Source organism: Nanorana parkeri, unplaced genomic scaffold (genome assembly GCF_000935625.1).
Source record: "Nanorana parkeri isolate BGI_ZX_2015 unplaced genomic scaffold, ASM93562v1 scaffold132, whole genome shotgun sequence".
In the NCBI taxonomy this organism is placed as follows: Eukaryota; Metazoa; Chordata; class Amphibia; order Anura; family Dicroglossidae; genus Nanorana; species Nanorana parkeri.
In genome coordinates this window covers 963678-980208 of record NW_017306400.1, presented here as the reverse complement: position 1 = coordinate 980208, position 16531 = coordinate 963678, and the positions used below count along the sequence as shown (strand labels likewise).

The following is a 16531-nucleotide window of genomic DNA, read 5'->3' as shown; positions in this document are numbered from 1 at the left end:
TGTGAATGCTTTTTTTTTTTTAAACATGCACCTGGAAGATTCAACTACAGTGAATTATAAATATTAATATATATTTTTTTATCACCTGCATTGGGCAAACAAACTATTAAACTCAGTGGCTACAAGGGGGCAGACATGGTCTTGGGCCATTACTTTTGTGTATTTACTGTTGCTATGGAAGTAATGACCTGAGAGCAAAGAATGCTTTTGTGTTTATACAAATGTGTGTCTCTGCAATAAAACATGCATTTTAGGAAAGACACTTTCCTCATGTGTCATCCTAATTGTTCTCTAATAACACAAGCTTAAAAGGTGACCCCCTCACTGGCTTCCATAAAAGTAAGGGGACTGCAGTGAAGAAAAATATAAGAGTTAGGGATGAGAAAAGGGGAGAGAGACAACAAAGACTGTCATTTAGGCAATAATGGAAGCATAGACATATAAGAACTTGATTCCCGCTGTTCTTCTGTTGTATGTATCCACATAATCTCGCCGAGAGGTACAGTCAAAAAGGTCACGATTCTCTGTAAGAACTGGGAAACAATGGTTTCAGAGCAATAACAAAGTTTTACTAACACACAGTGTTCTTAGCATTGGCTGTACTAGAGCATGCTTTGCTAAGACAGTCAGTCCTATTTCAGATGACAAATGAAAAAATAAATGCTGAATAAAATAGAGACTGAACAATGACTTAAACGTACATCTTGCTCGCTCTTAACTGGTGACTTTTTATCTTGTGTGTGTGTGTTTTTTTCCTTTACATTCAGTTCATGTTTGCTTAGAATAATGTTTTTTTTCTTTTCTAGGAAGTCTAAAAAAATACATGCTACTTAGAGAATAAAATATCTGATGTAAATCAACATTAGAGCTAGAAAGGTGATTTGGAAGTATGATCTTGCTGCTAAAATCAAGTGATTAACCACTAATAGCAATCGGTTGCTACACAGACTGAACAAATGGTTTTCTATAGTGTAAACTACACAAGTAGCATAATTGGAGCAATGTGTTACCATACCACACTATTTGTGAAGTTTACACTATTAAAAACTAGTTGTCCCATTTGTTTAGCCAATTGATCACTGTTCCTAGTGATTGATCAGTGGTAATGTTAGTATCATGATTAAGCCATATAAAATTACCCATGTAACTTAAGCGTGAGAAGCATTGGTTGATCAATCAACATAATTACAATAGTAAAAAGCACGTCTGTAAAGCAAGACTGAATATTTGTAGAGCATATTGAAACAGTGTAAAGCTCACTTCTCCTGCTAAAATACATGATGGCCTTGGTGAGTAGTTGGCAGTGAGAATTTACCAGTAGTAGCACCTTCTATTTAAATTAATTTTTTTCTATCAAAGAAAGCTGGGTGGAGTCACAAGCTTATGGACACTGGAAATAATTCAATATAAATGGTAGAGTTCGTATTCACAATCCTTTTCATTTAGTGATATTTTTTTTCATTGTAACACTTGTACAATTAAATGTACACAGATACATTCAGTAGAACTGTGTTACTTTATCTACTTGGTTACTTGCCATTTGGCCAAAGATTTTTTTCTCCTTGGTGACTCTCCTTTTAATAATCAAACTTAATTTTTAGTTCCTTAGAGACATCAACTATTTGCATACCTGAAAGTCAACCAGCTCGTAGCTAAAGTAAAAAAAAATAAAGGATTACCTACAACACCAGATGAGAAAGATGAAGGACGGGGATTTTTTAGAAGCTGACAGCCTTTATCAGTTTTAATAAAGTGCCAAGTGGAATGAAACATCTGCAGCAGGTGTTGAAACAGGCAAGTACTGAGCACCTGCTGGGAAGCTGCTGGAAGCCACATCAAAGATATGTGCCTCCTAGGCCACTAGATGGGGACCTAGAGTGGTAGATTCCAAAGGTCTGCTTGTTCCTGTCTTAATTGATCAGAAGCAGAGGAATTGAATCTTGAGAAAATGAAAAGTGGCACAAAACAGCTGTCTATTCCTGCACCACGCATCCTTTTCCTTCCTTTATTGTCTTAATTTTATCTAGGTCTTGTGGAAGTGCATATATCTTCTGTTCAGAATTTACTGCTGGTATCGTCCGCAAAAAAGATAAGGAACTATTTATTCAAATCTCTATGTTGTTAATGAAAAAGATGAACAGAATTGGTCCCAGGACTGAACCCTGGGTCACCCCACTTTTGCCCAATTAGAAAATTACCCATTTATTACTACCCTCTTGGGTCTATTATTGCAGCCAGATTTCCACTAATGTACACACGGTTTCATCCAAACCTATGGACCTCAGTTTGTGAATTAAATGTTTGTGGGGTACTGTATTGAATGCTTTTGCAAAGTCCAGATACACCACATCTACTGGTATTCCTCTGTCTAAATTAATACTGGCGTCCTCATAAAATGTTAATACCGTATTTGCCGGCGTATAAGATGACTCAGCGTATAAGACGACCCCCCACTTTGTGTGTTAAAATATAGGTTTTGGGCTATACTCGTCGTATAGGACGAGTATAGCCCAAAATAATGTTTAAATGCACCCACTAATCTCCATAGCGGTATTCAGGATTACAGTCTCTTACCTTGTCCACGATCCCCGCAGTGTCCTCCATCTTCCGGGTTCCGTCCTCCAGTTACATACAGTATACCACACTGAGCCTATCACGGCAGGCTTTGTATTCATTAATACAGTCTTTCGTGATTGGCTCAGTGCGGTATACTGTATGTAGCCGAAGCTACATACAGTATACCCGGCGTATAAGACGACCCCCGATCTTCGGGCGATGTTTTTGGGTCTAAAAACTTGTCTTATACGCCGGCAAATACAGTAGATTGGTCTGACAAGAACAGCCCTTCAAGAAGCCATGTTGGTTGCTACTTATGTAAAAGTTGTATTTGCAAATTCCTGCATGTAGTCTTTTATCATGCCTTCTAAATAGTTTGCACACTATTGATGCTAAGCTGACTGGCCTATAGTTACCAGGTGTACTTCGTTCATCCTTTTTGTATATTGGTATCACATTCTCTCTCTGCCAATCAGCCGGTACCATACCAGTCGTTAGCGTCTTTATGAAGATTATGTACAGTGGTCTGGCTATGACCTGTTCCTTGAGTACCGGTGGATGTAACCCATCAGGCCATTGGGATTTGTTTACATTTAATCTTTCTAGTCTTTATACTACTCTGCTCTCTGACAGCCATTGTGATGCATTAAAACCTTTGTTATTGTTTCTGAAGCTGATACCCTGGTCATTACCCATCTCCCTCTCAGCTGTAAAGACAGAAGAAAAGAATGTGTTTAATGCATTTGATTTCTCCCTGTCACTGGTAGCTAACTTCTCCTCTTCATCCTTTATGAGGCCTACATGTTGCGTCTTGACCCTTTTGCTCTTTATATATTTGAAGAATTTAAATATTTAATTTTGATGCTTCTGATCTGTATTTTCAAAGCAGTTCAGAAAATATTAGAATGCAATCTTGAATCCTGGACAAATATCAATATAAAAATGTCAATTTTGTTGTTTGCAAATATCTTCTACTAATCTGAATGCCTAAAATAGTAAATTGAATCCATGGTCATGTAAGGCTCAGTCCCAAGTGTTTTATAGTCTGCAGAGAAGGAGGGTCCTTTTTCAGATATCAGTGGCAAGACGTAGCAAATAAAACAGACAAATATGTCAAGCAATTGAGATGAAGTAAGCAAAGTCATAGCTACTAAAGTTAAGGTAAAGCTGTGGGCAGGCTATAGCCATATACATATTTTCATATGTATAGATTGTAAAGCAGCTAATAAACTTTAAAATAGGTCCTCACTGACCTCCATAGCTGCAGCCACTGTACAAACCATGAAGTAATTCAAGTTGTGTCTCAGTGCTTTACTGTCTCCCCCTCTTTCAGTGCATCTGTTCAGAGTTAACATTAGGTAAGCTGCAGATTCACTGCTACTGCTTATTATCATGTGTCAGAACCTGAAACCCAGAGATAGAAAACAAACCCAATATTAATCAGGCTACATTGTGCTGTTGCTCTTACTGTAAAGAACCCTTTTCCTATGGGAAAGTTAAAACTTTTCCCACACAAAAAGTACCCTTGTGTCATATTTTATAAAGTGGTGTACATGCACTTTCAGAACAAAATGTTTGCATATCTAACATGGCATACAGTGGACGGTGGTAAAAAGTAATAACTCCTCCTCCCTCCTTACCATCTTGTCTTGAATTGTATTGTAATTGTGATATCTTCCTTACATTTAAAGCGCTGTGTAAACTGTTGGCGCTATATAAATCCTGTATAATAATCATAATAATAACATTAACTGGTAATACTGGCTTTTCCTCTGTCTTTAGTCTATGCCTGCAAAAGTGTGTCCCAGTTATATGTGTGTTTGCTTTTTTTTTTACCCAAAAGTATGATGTTTTCATGACAATATGACATAATTGTTTCCTGTTTTTACAATATGCCAGAAAGCCTTTCAATCCTTTAAAAATGATGTGGTCTATTGCATTACACTGTATAATATATTAATATATTGTTTAAACAAATGTTTTAACAATCTGCTTAATTAAACTGGTCCAGATTTTTTTTAGAAGTTGCTGTAAAATAAGCACTGGCTTATCGTCTGACTATTTTATAAAGAGCAATTTCATCTCAAAATAACGAAAGAAAACTATTTTAGATTGCCTTTGTGTAAAATGTAACAGCAAAGCTAACATTTTGTAGAATACATTTTGATATAGCTAGTTTACTTCATTTTACTTTTTATGAAACTTGGAAGCATTAAAATGACTGAAAATTATTTCAACACACCATATGACCTGTTTTGCCCTGTGGTGGATTTTCTGAAGGCATAAGCAAACTACAGAGCACAAGTATTGTTTTTGATTTCTAGGCATATTCTGAATGCACCATAGCTGATGGCATTGTACATGAAAGTCCCCTTTGAAAGCACTAGGGATTTAAGTGCTATAACTCTGCTGCAGTTCCAAAGAGCACATATCTTTGGTTACACACAAAGGTCAGAGAGACATAAAAGTGAATATAATATTTTTTATAAGCAAAGTACCTTATCCAGTGAAATTTAACAGCAAATTGCTAGTCTTAGACCTATGTAGTGAGCAGATCACCCAGAGCCTCTGCATTATTGACAATGTTTTTGCTGAGATAAGTGTTCTCCAATGTATGCAGTTCTTTTTTAAGGCTTGATATTAGTTAGAAACACCTAGATGCACAATGCAGTCTCCTATTGTGTCAGTATACATATGTAAACAATTTTTTTATGGATAGTGAATCTATCCAAGGAGAATTAGTCTTGGCTGGTTTCTGCAGCTTGAATCCCTATACAGTTAAGTATGAATTTCATAATCCTGCTAAGCTGCTGTGTACTAGCCAGCCTTTGGTGTATATGGAGCATCTCACTCTCCAGAGCTTACATGTTTCATCAACAAAGAAACATTCCCTAAATGCCTGCTCCTCAGTCTGCTCTTCAAAGTTGGATAAGTCTCATATCCCTGGATATTTACATATCTATTCCCCTTAGCCTACACTATGAGCGATCTCCATTCCTCATTGAGCTGCTTGAAATCTAACCAACAGGGGTGCTTCCATTCCAAATATACCAGCTAAGTAAAATGTTTTTCTATATCCTTCCTGTTCAAAATATATAGTTATATCTACAGTCAGTGGGAATAACTAAGCACTCTTGGGTAATAACAGGGAGTTGAGTTACCTTCAGCCAAATTATTTTATTTTAATTTTTTTAGATTTTGGACAGCAAGGGGAAAAGCTTAGACCTCTCTAGTTTTTTTTTTTAGAGATGTCTGTGATCAATCTTAGGAGATTTCTATTTATTTCCTGTCCCAGTGAAAATGTTTTCACTAGGGTAGCAAGTAAGGAGAGATTTCAAACAGGGGCACAGATTTTGTACCTTATGAGTGCATTTTTTCATGAATAAATAGTTAAAACAAATAAACATTCTATCTAATATAGCTTACTTTTTAAAATGTTTTTTTTTCCCCTGTACCTGGTTTCTCAATTGTACACTCTTCTGTCTGCAATGAATACATACTGTATGTTTTCTTTGGTGAATAATCTATGGGGCCTGTTAATAAAATGTTGAAGTCAAAGTGTTGCCTTTTTTCAGTGTACTTGTTTAGATAGCTTCTCAAGGCAATTTTTTTAAAATATGCAATGGAAATGAGTCGGACTGTTTAAAAATAATTTTCCTTTACATTTCAGAGAGGATGCAATGAGAAACCAAAACTTTTACAACATGGAGCTTTCACTCGAGCTGTACCATTCAAGGAGGAGAAATTCCATAGGCATGTGAGGTAGGAACAAACTTCATGAGTGTACTTCAACAATTTGTCAATATCAATACCTTTTTTTTTTTTATACTACCTTGGTAAAAAAAAACACCAGCCAGTAACATTGTTTGGTGCCATTTCAGTGGGACTCCATGTACCTTTGTGCCTAGTGCTTTTCTCTGCTGGCTAGCCTTTGGATTGGCACACCCTGAAGGCTTGGTTTCAGCTTCAAATCTAGATCAGGCAAACACTCTGGTATTCCAATAAAAAAATGCATGAGTCTCAGTGGCCAGGTGCAAGCATTGAACTGTAGGATACCAGGAATATATACGCTCCATTTGGGACTCACTCTTGTTCTATAAGAGCAAAGTATTTTCAAAGCTTTCAGAAAAATAAATAATAATAGAAAATGTGAGAGTAACCATTTAGTGACAAGTAACAAAGTCTCTTGCTAGTCCACCCCCTGACACATTTATACTCTCCTTCACAGTGCTGCCAGGCCACTACTTCCTGCATCATAGAGGCCACAAATAACCAATGCTTCTGGATATGGAGAAGCATGTGGCCTCCTTCCATGATGTTTTATTGTTTAGTCTAAGCAGCCAGGCACCTAAAAACAAAATGTCACACAGAAAGGATGATTTAACACCATCCTATATGGTTACATGATGCATATTTCTCAGTGGCTCAAATTAGGTATGCACCAAAATTTCAGCCGCCCAAACATATTGTCTAAAATAACACTTTAGGAAAAATGAATAAAGTAGAATTTTTTTGGCTGAAATTGCGGTGCATCCCTGGTTTCTCTTCTCCCTGGTGGGTGCTGCTCTGTGTCCCCTCTGACGCAGAGCAGTGTCCAGCAGGGATGAGAGAAGCACTCAGGAGAGTGCTGTGAACGTGTCACAGGAGGCCGAGCTCTCCTCCCGCACAACCCCGCTCAGGCACCTGTGACAGATCAGGATGGAAAGCGGTGTGGGGAAGAGTCAGCTGTCGAGGAAGGCCATGCCAGCATTGCAGGGGAGGAGTCAGCTGGAAGCCATATCACAGGTGGCTGAGCGCACCTTCCTGCACCACTTGCTCAGCCTCCTGTGACAGCGAGTCAGGATGGAGAGCGGAGTACAAGCACTCAAGGATCAGCTGATCGTTGAGTGTTTGTAAATAATTGAGGACATAGTATGTTTACTGTGTCCCTAATTATGAATGAATTGGAAGCGCTCTACATCACTTCTTGTTCATTCATGATTGTGGACATAGTAACTGATACTACTTTATATCCAAAGTTTATGAATGGACAGGAGTATAGAGGGTTCCTGTTAATTTGTAACAGGGGCTGCAGAAAAAGAGATGTTTTTTCTTTTTTTCTATTTTAAAAGGGGAATTCTAAACAGACCCTTGATATTTCCCTAGAGCTCCCAACAGTAAAGTTAAAAAAATGAATAAAAATTAAATATTAAAAACATTTTTTTAAAAGGTTAGAATAAATAATTGTCAGTTTCGGCCTGACAAATATTTGTTTTTTTTGGTTTCGGTCTGAAAATTCCATTTCAGTGCTGAAATGGAGGTAGGGGTTTTGAGATAGCAATGCAAAGGTGAGTATAACTGGGTCTTTAAAGTCTTTAAGATAATGATGTAATTTTCCCTGAATTGCCAAACTGACAGACTCTCTTTTAGGGGTTTATCTTAAGGTGCCCATACACCTTACAATTTATCTGCAGATTTTCTGTGGTCAGATGGGAAAAGTGCAACAGATGGCCCAGGTGGAGATTACTTCATCCACACAGTTAAGTGTAGATGGACGAATCTGTTGCACCTTTTCCATCTGACCACAGAAAATCTGCAGATAAATTGTAAGGTGTGTGGCCAGCTTTACTTGCATTCCCTTTTTAAACAGATAATACAAAGTCTCAATAAAGGTAACACACACTTTCTGCATATAAAAAAAACCTTCTAACGTGAGTAGGCACCATCAGCACAATTACTTAGTAAAAGGTTGCTGGAGACAGCAGAGAGTGCCCACCTCCAATCAGGCACGTGTGGTCTTCCAGCCAGTTGTCAACACTTGTGGTGGAGTCCCTCACCACAGCTTGAGCATATCATAAACCCTGTATGCACTCTCCTAGTACATCATTTATATTCATTATTATTACATTTTAGCAGCATATATACATTGTCTGTTTAGCAGCAATATATACAGTGTCTGGCATATTGAGTTGGATGTTTACCAAAGCAATTTCATTTTTAAGTCTTGCTGTAATCAAAATTTCCTGCAAAAGGAGATTTTTTTGTTCTTCTTGACAGCCCTGGCTACGACAAAGTATTTCACATCTTAAGCTGGTGTAGTGTTTCGAATCAGCGGTTTATGTTTGGCAAGGTTTCCTTTCTTCTAGTCAACATAAACACAATAATTATGTGTGCAATTTTAAAAGACAGGTAAAACATATATTAATGTATTACAACTGAGATTTATAGTCTTTGGGTTTATAACTGCTAACAACCTCTTTAATGTAATGTTGAAAACAAAAGCATAGGTGTTTGAATGTGTGTCGCAATAAAAAGTGTCATGCTTTTATAAACAATACTGAATTGATGGTGGAACAGTTTTATTCTTGATTATTGCAGGTTACAGAGTGACTGTACGTGAATGGTGACACATTGGCAAACAGCCAGCTGACTAATAAATATACTCTGGTGAAACAAGAAAATTTCCATTAGGACTCTTAGGCAAAAATCCAGGAACCAAACTGGTATTTCTCAAGCCATAGAATAGAAGTACACAGTGCTTCATATAATAACATAATTAAGGATTGAGTACAGGCAATCCCCGGGTTACAAACAAGATAGGGACTGTAGGTTTGTTCTTAAGTTGAATTTGTATGCAAGTTGGAACAGGTACATTTTTTAAGTGCAATTCCAGCCAAAATGTTTTTTGTTTTGGACAGCATAGGGAAGGGTTTACCCCATGTAAAGTTTGTTTTGCTGTGTGTACCCCTGTGCAGACGATTTCACCTCACTTTCTGTCCTTGTGACGATTGGATTTGAAAATTTTGGGTTGTCGTGGAAGCAAGGATAGGAGTTAAAGCTTCAGTAGATATACTTTTTTTTCCCATGATCACTCTTACTGGAGTGAATTTCCCTTCCTAGGGGTAGATTTCCTTTCACTATTCACCTATTGTCTCAAGGACAGAAAGTGAGATTAAATCTTTCTAATGAGGATACAGACAGCAGTAAAAACCTCACAGTGACCCCGAAGAAGAGGTGGGCACCCCTAATCTGCATGTCTAACAAGACCCAATTTCCTGTAATGTGCGTACAGTACTACAAACCAGACCCAAAAAGGCTGGCTCTCCTCGTCACCACGAGCGCGGTAGCATTACAACGACCACTGCTGTACAGTAATAGTCTCTGTTTGTAAGTAGGAGTCATATGTAAGTCGGATGTATGTAACTCAGGGACTGCTTGTATATTTCTTTGGTACTGCTGTGATCATAAGCTCAATGTCTCTTTCAACACACCTCTATTGAATATACCTAATCAGACTGAAAAATCTATGTTTTGTAAGGATCTATCTAAACTATCCAACCAATCTGTATCCAGACAGGCCCTTGCACTACAAAGTTGTTGGTAGATCTAAAAAAAAAAAAAGAGAAAAACGTGAACTGTGAGATTGTAGTGGGTGTGGTGAGCTTATTTATTTTTCAGCTTTCACTTGTATGTTTCTTCTATGTCCTTATCAACTGCTTATGAACCTCACAAACTGCACACCTAGACATCAGCATTATGTGTATATGCTCAGGTAGTTGAAAATTGCAACTACCAGACTTCAGGTGACCTTTCACCCTCTAATATGTCTCTCATATTTCTATTTTGGCAGGTTCTTTCCTAGCTCTGCTGTAATTCTTAGTTGATAGCAGTTCAATAACTGATTTTCTTGTTGCCTAGGGTGTTCTTTAACACATACAGTTGTCTAAATTACATTATATTGTGATCTAAAAACTGCATTCTAGTAACTTAAGCTATTTGACAAAAATGTAATTACCAAACTTGTATTCCTAGTAGCTTAAGCTATTTGACAACAAAAATTATATTAGCAAACTAATGTCATTTTAAGGATAGAGTGTTTCTCTTGTCAGTCCATGTAAAGACCCCAAAAAATAAAAATGTGACCTATGGCCTTTTGAACATTCAAGCTGGTCTTTATGATATGTTTGTGTTGATATCTATTCACCACAGGGTCAACAGAGCTAAAGCATCATTGCACATTGTTGAAATCAGGGAAAATATGCTGGCAGAGTGTGTAAAGCATTCACAACGAGGGTAAAGACTGATGATCACATGCATATACTGCCGAAATGTTCTTCATAAGCCTAAATAAATCCTACATGCAGTTGTGTAAATTACTTAACTCAAATAGAAACTTTACCCTTTGTAGACCCTACTATTTTTATACCATATCTTGACATCTTAGTTCGTCATAGCCCTTTGGACAAAGTAGGAAAGAATTTGGACCACTCTCCGGTTTTTATTGTTGTCTGTGCCCCTTCTAGGGAGTTTTTCCTATGCTCTATGTTCTGATGTCCATTTGAGCTGAAATTTCGAGTTGTCACTTGAACTGAAATAGTAGGAAGTAAAGAAGAAAATCTTCCCAACACAGACGGCAAAAAACCCAACCAATCAAAAAAACAACCTCCCAAAAACAACCTGACATGGATGTTAATTGTTCCCTAATTTTATTCGGAGCAAAACTTTAATACAACCCATGATATGCTGAAAACATATTGTTAAAGTATACTGTATTTAAATTCAAATCTAGGGAATGCTTAAACCCTTTTGTCATGTTTTTGTTGCTGAAAGTGTGCCACTGGGGATATTTCTGTATGCAGTAAATTATCTTTTCCTCCAGTTGTAAAGAATGTCCTTGTGCCTGGTGAGGTCACCTTATAGAAATAATATGCTACTAAATAGTGATAAATTTGTTGTAGTTTTCCATAGAGATAAAGTGTGCTGGTCACAAGCTACAGAAAAGATTGCAAAACGTATGTTTAATTTTTATAGCACAGCCTTTCTGAGTATCAGTAAAAAAGCTATTGTCAGTGCTGCTTTACATCGGCATATGTCATTGATGCATACGTCATTGATGTATACTGCAAGAGAGCTGTTTTGTCTTCCAAAGGATTAGTATTTCTCTCCATCCAGCCCTGACATTTACACAACTCTGTCCCACAGCACAGGTTTATCTAGCAGGGGAGGTGTTATGATCTGTCTCTTGTACATTTTTAAGTACAGATCTCCATCTCACCACCACCCTGTGACTGGAAATGAGCTCCACTCTCTGTCACTTTGCTCTCTCACCCTATCAACTTGCTTATTTCACTGTAGCACAGATATTTACTTGTGATGCTTCTCCCTTCCCCTCTGTGTGCTGTTGTATAGACTATACAGCACACTGCACGAGGTGCATACTAGGTCAAACTCATGTACTGCTTGTATTTAAAAAATACATTTATTGATGTATTAATGATTACAGAGCTGCATTAATGTATGTCCTTTAAAGGTGCCTGCTTTAACTTAAAAAAAAAGCTACTGAAGCTATTATTGCTTGTGTGACATGAACCCAACAATTTAACTGGAGGATTATATAACTTTATATTGTATAAGCATTAGTTGTCACACATATAGTGGTGTCAAATTCATTAGTTCCAGACTAATTATCTGGCTATTTAAACGAGTTAGCAATGCAATTTTGATATATTACTTATTGGTAGATGTTTCTTTATTTGTACTAATTCTGGAAGATGTTCTTTTTAGTTTAGATTCAAGGGTCATGTTTTACTCAGTTAAATGGATAGACTCTTGCTAAGATAAATGTTGTAACTGTGGGTGACAGGTGTTGATGTTGCTCTACATTTGCAATTCAGGAAAAGAATATAGGTCTGTTTAGACTAACAAATGAAGACATTACAATCCTGAGGGAATTAACTCATGTCAATGGTTAGCAGGTTTCTACTGAAATACCACAAACAAGGATTCTGGGATACCCAGTACTTGGCAGAGAATGCCACCACATTTTCATAAGAATAGTTTAAGGCAATTACCTAAGAAACCTGAGACAGGAGGAGAGGTTTGAGAAATTGCTGTCTAGATTTCCTTTAGGGTACTGCATGATTGTATTAGTCTGTTCACACAATCTTTTGTGTTAGAAACTAAATCCAAATGTCTAGTGTACCATGAACTGAAAGTTTCTTTCAACACAAGCTGCAGTAGTGGCTTGGCATTTCTCCAAGCTCATAAACTTGGTATGTGATCAAAAGGTTGTGACATAGCTCCAGAAGATTAATAATTCTCGCTTTAGAAGAAACAAACAAAGCCACAAGACAAATGAATATGCTTCCATTTTGTAGTGTGTGTGACCTGAGATGACATAACCAAGCGGCTCAAAATCTGACTTCATTTTTGTTACTTTACATAAATCTACATTTGCATTTAATTTTGCCATTCCTTCATATTTCTAATTAGACCTTAATTAAAGCCTATAATGCGGGCGAACACTGATGATGTGCTCATTTCTTTTAGAATGTTGTGGGATATGCTCTTTATTGGTTTTATGAAAAAGAAAGGCAATACATACCTAATGAAACAATTCTTGTGCCACAGGAACAGTTGCCATAGAGATTATTTGTGCAGACCGGACAAAAGCATTTGCTACAGTAGAGGAAAATTCTAAATTGGGTATTAATTTCATCCAAATTAATGCAACATTGCCAAGTCAAATTGTTTAGCAGGTTCACATCTGTAAGTTAACACAATGAACCCAAAAATAGAATTTCTGCCAAGTGACAAGTTACAGAAATCACAATGCCTTTGGTTAAATTCACTTAACAAATGTTAAGTTCCATTTAAAATAAGTGCATACAAAATGCACCAAAGGCTCCAAGCTACATTTGTGCATGTTATTTATTTTTAATACATAAATTGTATTCAGACTATCCACCTTAATCCAGATCATCTCTCCTGTATTACTTGAATCTTTACTTTTGTCTGTATTAAAAATGTGTGATCTCGAGAGTAGGAGGCTAAAATGGTATATAATAAAAATCAAATGCACTTGCTTAGCAAAACTAAAAATTGTTTCACCTGTGGGAAATTTGTATTTAGTGCTCCTTGAGCTCCATTAACTGTGTCATTTGGGATATCTTAATTAGAATAATGCTTTAGTTTATTTAGTTGGGCATTCTTTTACATTGTACTGTATGCCATGCAATAAGGGTTTAAAGGCAACACAAACCTCTCTTTTTTCCATCTGATATTCTCTACATTCACATTCCTCCACAATATACAGCACAATGTGCAGGAGAAAGACAAAAGAGAATTTCTCACCTCCAAAATGGATTAGATCAGCTGTTTCAATTATTCCGATGAGACAGACAGTGACCAACTGACGTGCACATCGTTGAAAAAAATGATATCCAGTCCTGTGAGGATGCCATATGCTCTGTGCTTTGAGGCAAGCTGCCTACAGTACAGTGCAATTACAAACAGACTGGAGGCTACACTATAATCTGATGAAAAAAATGCCAGCAGAGAACAACATTTCAGGGCTTTCTTAATTACTAATGGAGACAAACAGCTAAATTTTAGTTATTTATCACAACTTAAGTTAGTTTAAATGCAAATTTCTGCATCCTTTCTCCAGGAAAGGGATATATGCATACTTACAAAACAATTACATTTTGATATGTCTGGGATTTTTCCCGCTGGCCTATCGCTCGTTAAGAATCTTTGAAATGGTTGCCATTGCTTTAAATAATATATCTATTAGCAGAAGAGCATAATATCCTGCTGCCTAAGATGCAGTGGCGGCTCTAGACTTTGCGAGGCCTCCCCTTCCCCCGCACCTACAATGCAATACAGAGCCCCCTCTCCTGCTTACCTTGTTGCAGGAAGGAGGCTGAGAGGCAGCACGTCAGTCCCTGGTGATTCGGTGGTTGATTGGTAAGGTTGATTGCTGCAGACCTTACCAATCGATCCTTCACAATCCTTTCGGCCAGCGTTCACTAAAAGAGCGCTGGCTGAAAGGATCCAAGTGCCAGCGCAGACTCAGCTACACGGTCTGCATCCGACAAAGACCGGGTACGTCACTTCTTAGCTGGCTGTGGGTTACAAAGTACTGGCCTGCGGGCCGGTATAATGAGACCCTGGCATTTTTGCCACTCCCTTGGAATCTGCGGCCGAGGCAAACGCCTTGTTTGCCTTGTGGCAGATACGCCTCTGGCTCCAGTGGCCCTTTCCCCCAAGCCAGCCATCACCCATTCACTCCTCAACCTCACCTAATACCTGAAGGCTGCAGCACCTCTTGTCCTGCAGACTTGGTGGCCAGTGGAGGGGAGGGGTCACAGGAGAGGGTCCTCACGATGACCCACACAGCAGGATGTGGCTGCCGGCGATGGTACATACAGCTGTGTCCCTCAGTGTCACAGACTTTACTGCAGTTCATTGTACAAAGTTTTTTTTACAATGAACTGCAGTAAAGTCTGTGAAACTGAGGGGCACAGCTGTATGTAGTTGCGTCATACTGTTACTACACTGCCGGACCTGCTGGTGGCAGAGGCAGGGAGTGGGACTCTGGAATGGGACTCTGGAGCAGCACTTAGACCCCCCCCTCGGATCCGCTCTGGAGCAGGACTTAGACCCCCCCTTGGATCCGCCACTGCTCTCCACAAGGCTGCCACTCACCAGTAACATGAAAGCCGCTTCTCGAGGGCGGGAGCTGGCAGAAGAAAGCAGATCATCATGAAGGACCAGCTGGTGCCGCCGACGTCTGCATCCGCGTCTGAAGGTAAACTCCGCCCTCCCAGCCAGATTGAGAGCCTCGTGCGGTGGATGGGAGAGGTGAGGTATCTTCTCATTGGCTGGTGGGCGGAGCTCCAGACCGAGTGGATTGACCGAGGAAACAGATGAGCTCTCAGCCATGTCGCTGTCAAACGTAGTCTCAGTTTGACAGCGACAGGGCTGAGAGCTCATAACGCTACTTGGCTGCCAGGGAGGTGATGTGCCGACAGGGCAAACTAGGCGGCCGCGAGGCCCCCGGGAGTGCGAGGCCTAAGGCGACCGCCTAATTTGCCTAATTAGAGAGCCGCCTCTGCTAAGATGTATCCGTTAAATTGTACTTTTATGCAGGTTTAGATCTAATATTACTTTCTACAGTATATCCTTGTAGAAGCCTTACTTTTTACCTTTTATTTAAAGAAAAATGTCCCATGATGTCATCCCAGCGTTGGCCGACACATGAAAAAAAAACAACTTCCCAATGCAATGTTTACATCGGGCAGTGGACAGAAATAAACAAAGCCTGATATTGGCTATTTAAACTTGAAATAGCCAATACCAGGCTGGCTAATACAGACACCCACTGCCTGATGTCAATCACAGAGGAGCAGACCTGAGATTGAACTTTGTCTCTCAGGTCCATTCCTCTGCAGGAGCAATAGCCATTCTTCTATTGGATATTTTAAATTGCAATAGCCGGCTGGCTATTGCTCTGCACACTGCCTTCTGTCAATCAGCAGAGGAGTGGACCTGAAATAACTTTTCTCTCTCAGGTCTGCTTCTCTGCTGATTGACATCAGGCAGTAGGTGGAGCAATAGCCAGCCTGATATTGGCTATTGGAATCTAAAATAGCCAATAGCAGAATGGCTATTGCTCCTGCACAGAGGCTAGGTGAAGTGAGGGCTGCAGGACACAGAGTTGCATGGATGCCTACAGTTGGACCGGATACAGTGATGTGTCAGCATGCACCCCTGTCTATGAAGTACAGAGGGCCAAAGGCACACATTACCCCTCCTGAGAAAATCATATACCAGAAATTTGGCAAACCTGGTATGTATAAATAATTCATGGATTAATCCATGGTTTGTCACATTTTTGCATGTGTTACAATAAAAATGTGGCTGCATTTAGGAAACTGATATTATGGGAGGGCCAGGTGAAATATCATAAACGTTTCAGCCCTCCTGTCTCACACCCCTGGATCTTTCTGTTTGGGCTGGGTTGGCTCAGTGAGACCCTCTAGAAGGCCCACAAAAAGCTGCTGCATGAGGCATCTGAAGCTCTCCTTTACCATCAGGGAAAGAACATTTGCCAAGAGACTCGTTTTTTAGAGAGCCAATCGTGGATCCATTTTATATTTGCTAAATAATTTCATTCTTATTCCCTTTTGTTTGCTGTTGTATTATTTGTATC

General features: G+C 38.9%; 1 protein-coding gene across 1 annotated transcript in view; it reads left to right on the top strand.

Moving 5' to 3' along the window:
* Positions 1-5340: 5340 nt before the first annotated feature.
* The window catches only part of LOC108784922 (dynein heavy chain 3, axonemal-like), an 899093-nt gene continuing 887902 nt past the window's right edge, over positions 5341-16531 (top strand). The window contains exons 1-2 of the mRNA XM_018553871.1: positions 5341-5370; positions 6227-6318. Of these exons, the coding sequence (XP_018409373.1) occupies positions 5341-5370; positions 6227-6318 (122 nt within the window). The remainder of the gene's footprint in view (positions 5371-6226; positions 6319-16531) is intronic.